Source organism: Amphiprion ocellaris, chromosome 11, assembly GCF_022539595.1.
Source record: "Amphiprion ocellaris isolate individual 3 ecotype Okinawa chromosome 11, ASM2253959v1, whole genome shotgun sequence".
Lineage (NCBI taxonomy): Eukaryota > Metazoa > Chordata > Actinopteri > Pomacentridae > Amphiprion > Amphiprion ocellaris.
In genome coordinates, this window is record NC_072776.1 from 31,554,457 (window position 1) to 31,562,269 (window position 7,813).

A 7,813-nucleotide genomic window follows, 5' to 3' on the forward strand; every position below is an offset into this window, starting at 1 on the left:
GTTAAGATTTTACCCATGAATTGTCTTAAAATAAGATATCATACATACTGAGCTATGTACCTGCAAGTAAAATTGATGAAATTGTAACTTTAGCTATCAGGTGATATTAAACATTTTTGATACAGGTCATGATTTGCAACCAAATCTGCTTTTATTATTCAACCTTGACACAAATATTTGATGCTATTTAAGGTCTTCTGAAGACTCTTATTCGTGTTATGTGTTTGTATCTGGTTATTTTGCCCATTTTTGTTTTCATTTTGTAGTTCATTTCTGCTTGTCTGTTTTCATTTTACACATCTTTGTCGTCACTTTTGCCTGTTTTTCTTGCATTTTGGAGCTGGTGGGTGTTGTTTTGTAGCTGCTATGTGCCTGTGATGTTATTTTCCGTTTTTCTGGAGTTATTTTGCATCTCTGCATGATTGGTTTGTGTCTCTCTGTAGTCTGTAAATGTCTTTCTAGTGGCATGTTGCAGGTGAAGGTCAGAGGCATGCTCTCTGTGTCCTCATAATCCATTCATGTTTGCATGTCTAATATTTAACTTTTCGTTTCAAAAAGTAGCATTCTAACGTGCTAATCAACACTAAACATTCACTCAAACAGGAATGCTTTTTTTTTTGAAAACACACCGGACAACAGCTACCAACACAACCAAATAACCGAAGACACAAATACAATCTATTCAAAGAGTATTTATTTACAAGGCTGAGTATTTACAGGTTTATTTACACAGCATTTGTCAATATTGTTTAACAACCACTCACACAAGCATCTCGTCTATGACAAACGACAACGAGACGTTAAGTCACACACTTACGGATTGGAACAAAAGTCACCGAAGAGCAAAAGAAGTCAAATTTCAGCTTCAGTTACAGACTACGGCATGCAGTCGTCACTAACTGGAATACTGGTCTTTATCATGTTGAGAAGGATAAAATTCATATTCCCAGTGATCAAAACAGGGATAATCTCGTCCACGTAAACACACTCAGGCAGGAAAGTATCTCTGCACAACAAGTATCTGGAGCAAAGGTTCCACAATCTGTAAAAACAACAGACTGAACCTTGAAATTTCCTTGACCTACTCATGTATTTACAACTTCGTGAATGACCAAAGGTGAAGCTGCTGCTCAGCGGCGACTTCAAACACAAACACAAACACACTCACAGACGAACACACACACCCAGTCTCTCAGTCGGAGTCGCTGCTGCTGCTGGAGGAGTCGGTGGACATGGCCTCCACGTCGTCCTCGTTCTCCTTGTTGTGACCCGGCGGCTCCAGGCCGAAGTCGTTGCCGTGGTGAGGAGGCAGCATCCCCACGGGGACATCGGAGGACTGCCAGGGGTAGTGAGGCGTCAGGACGTCTGAGGAAACCAGAGAGAAGGGGGTGATTCTCAGAAATTCAAGGTGATCATCAGCTCTCGAACATTTATTAATGATATCCAGGCCTGAAATGACTCCTTAAGTTATTCCAGTAATTTGATGACTAAAATTCCTCGAGGCAAAATTCTCTGAATCGAGCCTTCAGTTAATCTACAACATATAGACGACAGGTCACTAACTAGTCCGAACCCAGACTTCATCCTATACGGACCAATCAAATTACAAAATTTGACTTTAAATTTGTTGGGACACTTCCATTTTAACTGGCGCAGCTTTTCTAGTGTTTATGGCATTTAGTAGATCAGAGGACTGAACTACGAAGGCAGTTTGACATATGGCTGGACAAAAACTAAAACCTCAGTCACAGTTAACAGGTATGAAAGTGGTTTTCCACTCAGACTTTCTGCTTCAAACTTGTCACACAAACAGGAGCGTTTAACGATCAATTGACTCGTTGTTTGCACAAAATGACCTGATGGTGTTTAGTTGCTTCAGTCAACAGGCTGTTTTAATGGAGAACAAAGAATATAAAAAATTATGACAGTAAAAAGCTGTAAGATATGTAAGACAGGAATGCTGGCAGAAAACTGTTAAACGTACACAATAGTGGCAGCAGCACAATAAAACTATCAAACTTCATATATTAAACATGATATTGTATTGAAGTGCATGCAGGTCTGACACTGACTCATAATGAAGGAAATCACTTTAATTTGAGGCAAAATCAAACTGAAACTCTCTGTAAGCAATACTAATAAACTGATCAGTTTTCCTATTTGTGTTCTATCAGCTGCAGTAGCAGCAGTTTAAATGGAACAAACATAAAAACATACTTATGTGATTTCTGTATCAACAACTAAATACATGTCTATACGATATATGTACAATAACCTGTACTATATATGTATAATACCCCTGTATTATACTATATATGTATAATACCCCTGTACTATATTATATATGTACAATAACCTGTACTATACTATAAATGTATAATACCATTACTTCAATTTCCAGAATATGCCATAGAATATTCTATTTCTAAAATAACTGATAGCTGCAGCCTCACTGATAGCGCTGTCTTGGACCTCTGACTGTATGAAAAGTCATTAAACAGTCAGTTGGACTCACCTGGTAGCCGCCCAGCAGCCAGAGCGTCACCTGGCAGATGTCCGTTCACGCCATTGGTCGGCAGGTTGGCCATGTGACCGAGCATCCCGCTGCGCATCTCCAGGTCAGTCGGGTACGGCCTCCGAGGGTCACCTGAGGTCAACAGGGAAGGAGGTTTTAAACCAGAAAATAATCTTTGTTCTACTGAACACTTTTCCAGCTTTCAGCACATTCTGGCTTTATTAGCAAACCACCTTTTCCAACTTTGCTAACTGTAAACGTCTTGAAAATATTTGGCCTTTTACTACATATTAAATCATTTTAATGTTTGGTGGTCAAATTAAAAAAAAAAAAAAAAAAAAATTACAATGAGGAATTGTAATTACAGAAAGAAAACTAAATTGTCAGTGAAGCAATTTGTGGACTGTTCGATTGTAAATTTATTTTTGTTACACAACCGGTTCTCTACTCTCTGCACCTTTCAGCTCATTACTCTGCCAAGGAACACAGCGGAGTTATGTGACAATCAGCATCTGTCTGTCTGTCCGTCACATTACTAAAAAACAGACCAATGGATTTGGATGAAATTTTCAGGGAAGGTCAGAAATGACACAAGGACCAAGTGATTACATTTAGACAGTGATGTGGTTTATAGTCTGGATCCACGGATTTGTTAAAGATTTCTGTATCATTGCAAGATAGCAGCATGGTGTCACTGTAACCATGACAACAAGTGAACATTACATCAGCTGCCTGCTGATGATCACATGATTGTGATCCTACTACAGATCAACCGCTGAGGACTTATCAGGACTTATCCGTAGGCATTGTATGTGAACAGCTGGTGAAGTGAAACTCTTTCTAGGTTTTCTGCAGTGACTCTGGTTCTTACCCGGCACCCAGTTGAGAGGAGCACACACAGCGTTACTGGCGCTAATCCTGTGAGCATACTTGATGATTTCTTCTGACGAGATGCTTCCTGCAAAGAATAAATCAACAGCTCAGCTTTGAGGACAAAATCCAGAGTGAACAACCTCAGCGTTGGTCTGACAGGTGTGTTCGCTCACCTTTCCTGGCTTTGTCAATGGATTTGAGTTTCTCTTTTGCCTGATAAACAGCAGTGGCCTTGGATTAAAAAAAAAAAAGAAGTTTAAATTAGGAGAACTTGCAGTCATATGTGTGAATGAAACGTACTCAAGTTTCAGAGTTTGTCCAACAATTACAATTAAAAACAGAGGGCATCTAAAATACATAAAATGTCTTCACAACTGGACCACAGTGCATCTTAAAAGTTCAACACAACCACGCTGGAAAGTGGTGATTTTGGTAAAACACATAAAAATGGGCACCTCTTTATGGGAATTTTGTGTATTTTTGTAGCCGTTTTGAATCTCTTTGTGGCATTTTATATTTTTGTGAGACCATTTCTAGTTGCTCTGTGTCCTTTTTCCCCCTAATTTCTGGTTAATTTAGAAAAAAAACGTGACTGCAAAACTTTCATCTGGGTTTGTTTTTTCCAGGCACAGTATGATTTTACAACTTCAGATTTAACCAGTGTGTTGGAAAAGTCCTACAGTGAGAAGAAGCATAGAATAAAGAGAAACATTTCTTTAAATTAACCAAGTTGAAAAGTGAAAGAGACATTTGACACAATCTCTATGATAATTGTTCTTCTTCGTGACTGCATGTGAGAATATTTCTAGCTGCTCTCTGTCCTTTTTTTGCACATTTCTGGTCAAATGATTCAAAACTTATTTACAAAAAATATTCACATTACTGCAAATTGTTCTTCGGGGCTGTTTTTGAGCTGCCAATTGTGGATTTAAAACAGTACATTTGAAAGTTACAACAGTGAGAAGAAGGATATAATACACATAATCATGTTGCTCACTTGAAATCCTCTGGAATGAAGCTGGATTAGATGCTCAGTTGGTGTCACATTTGCTTTCTTTTCTGAAACTAATCAATCCTCTCTATCACTTCTCAGATGCTGGAGCTTAAGGAAGATCTCTGAAAATAGTTGTTTTACTACAATAAATTAACAAAGAGATAAAGGAAATTAAAGCATCACTGTGAAGGTTTACTCTTAATTACTATCTTAGTTTCAAGACTTCAGTTTACTTTAGCAAATACTACCACAGTTCTGTTGATTCCTCTGGCTGCTCCGTCATTACATCAACTTAACCCACAAATATTTCAGGTAAAATACTACATGTAACCATCATAATGTCCTAAACATCGAGGCAGAAAGGTGAGAAAAGGTAGTGCAGTATTAGAAAGTGTCAGCTCCAACCCACCAGGATGTGTTCGGCCTCCTTCAGCTGTTTCTGGAGCTGCTGGATGTCGCTGTCTCTCTTCTCCACCTCCTTCTCCAGCAGCTGCATCTCCTGGTGAACCTTCCCCTGCTGCTGAGCCACTTCCATCAGGTCCTGAAACTCCCTGTCCCTCTGCACCAGCAGCTCCAGGATCTGAACACGAACACAAAGTGATCAAACAGCACGCTCAGTTACAAGACATAATGTGTTTCATTGTCAATCTTCATTTATTTAGAAGCTTATCTACAGTGCTTTGAAACCCTTCAAACTTGTTCATACATTTATTTTCAGTAGGTTAGATTATTGTAATGGTGTCTTTACAGGTCTTGACAAGAAATCAATCAAGCAGTTGATCCAGAATGCTCCTAACTAACACCAGGAAACTGGACCACATCACACAGTCCTCAAATCACTACAGTGGCTTCCTGTTAGTCAAAGGATAGAGTCCATAATGTGACTCCTGGTCCACAAAGCACTGAATGGTCTTGGACCAGAATACATCCCGGACTTATTAGTTCTATATGAAGCATCCAGAGCCCTCAGGTCATCAGGAACAGGTTTATTTTATTTTTTTATTGAACCTTTATTTAACCAGGAGAGATCCCGTTGAGATTAAGAACCTCTTTTTCAAGGGAGTCCTGGCCAAGATAGGCAGCAGCTGGTACAAAGCATAGTTATAGAATTACACGGTTAAAACATTATGAAAATATGAAATTTTTTTTTTTTTATTTACAAGCAAGTTATAAAAAACAAGTGCATGTTGTAGAAAAGGGCATGTTCACTGTGTGTTCCCAGAACCAGACAAGGTTAGGGAAGCAGCATTCGGCTATGATGCTCCTCACCTGTGGAACAAACTTCCTGAACACCTGAGGTCTGCTCAAACTGTCGGCTCTTTTAAATCAAGCCTTAAAACCAGATTGTTTACTGCAGCTTTCTCTTAGTTTTCTTGACTTTTAATGCACTTTCATGTTTTATTTCTATGATTTTAACGTCATAATGTCTACTTTTTAATCATCTTTATAATAACTTTTAAAGTTATATGATGCATTTCTCTGCCATTGTAAAGCACTTTTGCCTTGCGTATGAACTGTGATATACAAATAAACTTGCCTTGCTTTTAATATCCACACAGCCCCATAAACTGCTCCTACTCAGTCAGAACAGTCATTGCTATGGATGATATGTTGGTTTATTTCTGCGTATTGTTGTGTTACCTGTGTGTCCTCTCCTGGCTGGGGTAGTTTCTGATTCCTGGACAGAGCCAGCATCTCAATCAGCTCCCTGAAATAAAAATAAAACACAGCAGGTTTCAGATAAAGACTGATTGTAGTAGCTAAGAAGGAAGTAAGAACAGCTGCTGGTCTACGGGCCCCAGTTCGTCTCTCATATGTTAGTTGAGGAAGGATTACGAGGAAATAACGCAGATATGTCGGGTGTAACACACTTAGACTCAAAGAAGCACAAATCAGTGTGTTTTCAATCTTCTAAGTCACTTTTTATTCCTCTCTTTAGTTGCTTTATCACTTTGGGAACCTAACGTGTTTGCAGACATTCAGAGCTCATTAGTAGCTCAGATGACACAATTTTCTGTAGTTTGTGTTGACATATTGTAGTTGTTTGGCATTTGTTTGGCATTCATATATATATATATAGTGTATTGTTGTTCTTTTGCAAGTCTTTACGGTCATTTTACCCATGTTTGTATGTGTCTTTGAGAGTAGTTTTGTTTCATCTTAAGCCAGTTTTTCACTCATTGTGGTCATTTTGTTTCCTTGTTGGTGTCTTGTTTCACTTTAAAGGCATGTTGCCCATGGATGTATTGCATGTCTTTGGGGTCAATTTGTTTCCGTTTCTAGTCATTTTGACCTTTACTGTAGTTGTTTTGCATGTCTTTGTGATAGTTTTGTTCCAAGCTACAATTGTTTTGCCCATTTTGTAGTTGTTTTCTATCTCTTGGTAGTCATTTTGTTGTCTTTATAGTTGTTTTGTATATTTTTGTCATATTGTTTCTATTTACTTATATTTGTCTTTGAGGTAGTTTTGTTTCACCTTGCAGTTGTTTGTCCTATTTCTGGTCGCTGTGTGTTTCTTTGTTTCATTTGCAGAGGTTTTGCCCATTGTTGTCGTTGTCTTGCATGCCTTTATGGTAGTTTTAATGCATTCTATAATTGCTGTGCCCATTTTGTAGCTGTTTTGTGCCTCTTAACTCATTTTTTCAGTGGATTTGCATGTCTTTGCAGTGTCTTAAATACATAGAACAATCAACCGGTGAGTAGCTAAAGAGTCTCCTAATAATCCTGATGAAACAAAATATCTATTTCAGAATAAAAAATATATATTTGCAACTCTTTATGAAGTTGTTTCCCATTTACCCACTGCCTGAATGGAGCTGTACATTCAATATTTAGGTCTCCTTTAAGGTCCCATAAAAACCTCCAGAACAACGATAAATGTATTGAAGAATCTCCCGGATTGCTAAAGTCACTGTACCGGTTCATTTTCTTTGTTAAAAACAGAAGATTTGCTCTTTAGTCTGATTAAACGCTGATAAGGAGAACAAACTGGAGCTGCTATTGACTCTCACTCTCTCAACACTAAAATAAATGATTCAAAGACGAAAAAACTGAAATTTACAAATGTGACACAACAAAACAACAACAAGAAGTTGAACTTTACCGGGATAAAACCTCCAAATCATCCAGTACGGACAGCAGCCGATCTTTCGTTGATTTCTCTGCCGCTGGAGCCGCCGCCGCCGCCGCCATGTTTAGTTCGCTTAAGCCGCATCTACGCAGGACAGGAAGTTCCTCTAATTCTTCTTCTACTACTTCTTTTTTGATGTTGCGCTGCAGTTATCATAAAATTACACCACTGCCGCCTCCTGGTCGTGATTTGCTACTACACAGATCTGTTTTTTATTTAATTTTTAATTTTTGTTTTTTTAGTATTTGCTTCTTCACTTGTATGTAAATAGGGATTTGGATTTTATGCTACTTTATAGTTT

At 38.3% G+C, this 7,813-nt stretch overlaps 1 protein-coding gene across 1 annotated transcript; it reads right to left on the reverse strand.

Moving 5' to 3' along the window:
• Nucleotides 1–677: 677 nt before the first annotated feature.
• On the reverse strand, nt 678–7,611 carry med4 (mediator complex subunit 4). Its single transcript, XM_023273788.3, has 7 exons — nt 7,486–7,611; nt 6,024–6,090; nt 4,792–4,962; nt 3,562–3,619; nt 3,387–3,473; nt 2,516–2,647; nt 678–1,365 (listed from the first exon to the last, which is right to left on the reverse strand). The coding sequence occupies exons 1-7, from the start codon at nt 7,572–7,574 to the stop codon at nt 1,193–1,195; spliced, it is 777 nt and encodes a 258-aa protein (XP_023129556.1). The 5' UTR covers nt 7,575–7,611; the 3' UTR covers nt 678–1,192.
• Nucleotides 7,612–7,813: the final 202 nt, after the last annotated feature.

Coding starts and splice junctions, on each gene's coding strand:
- med4 (XM_023273788.3), bottom strand. CDS start 7,574: ATGGCGGCGGCGGCGGCGGCTCCAGCGGCAGAGAAATCAACGAAAGAT. Junction 3,620..4,791: donor AGGAGGCCGAACACATCCTG/GTGGGTTGGAGC, acceptor TTTTAATCCAAG/GCCACTGCTGTTTATCAGGC. Junction 3,474..3,561: donor CATTGACAAAGCCAGGAAAG/GTGAGCGAACAC, acceptor TATTCTTTGCAG/GAAGCATCTCGTCAGAAGAA.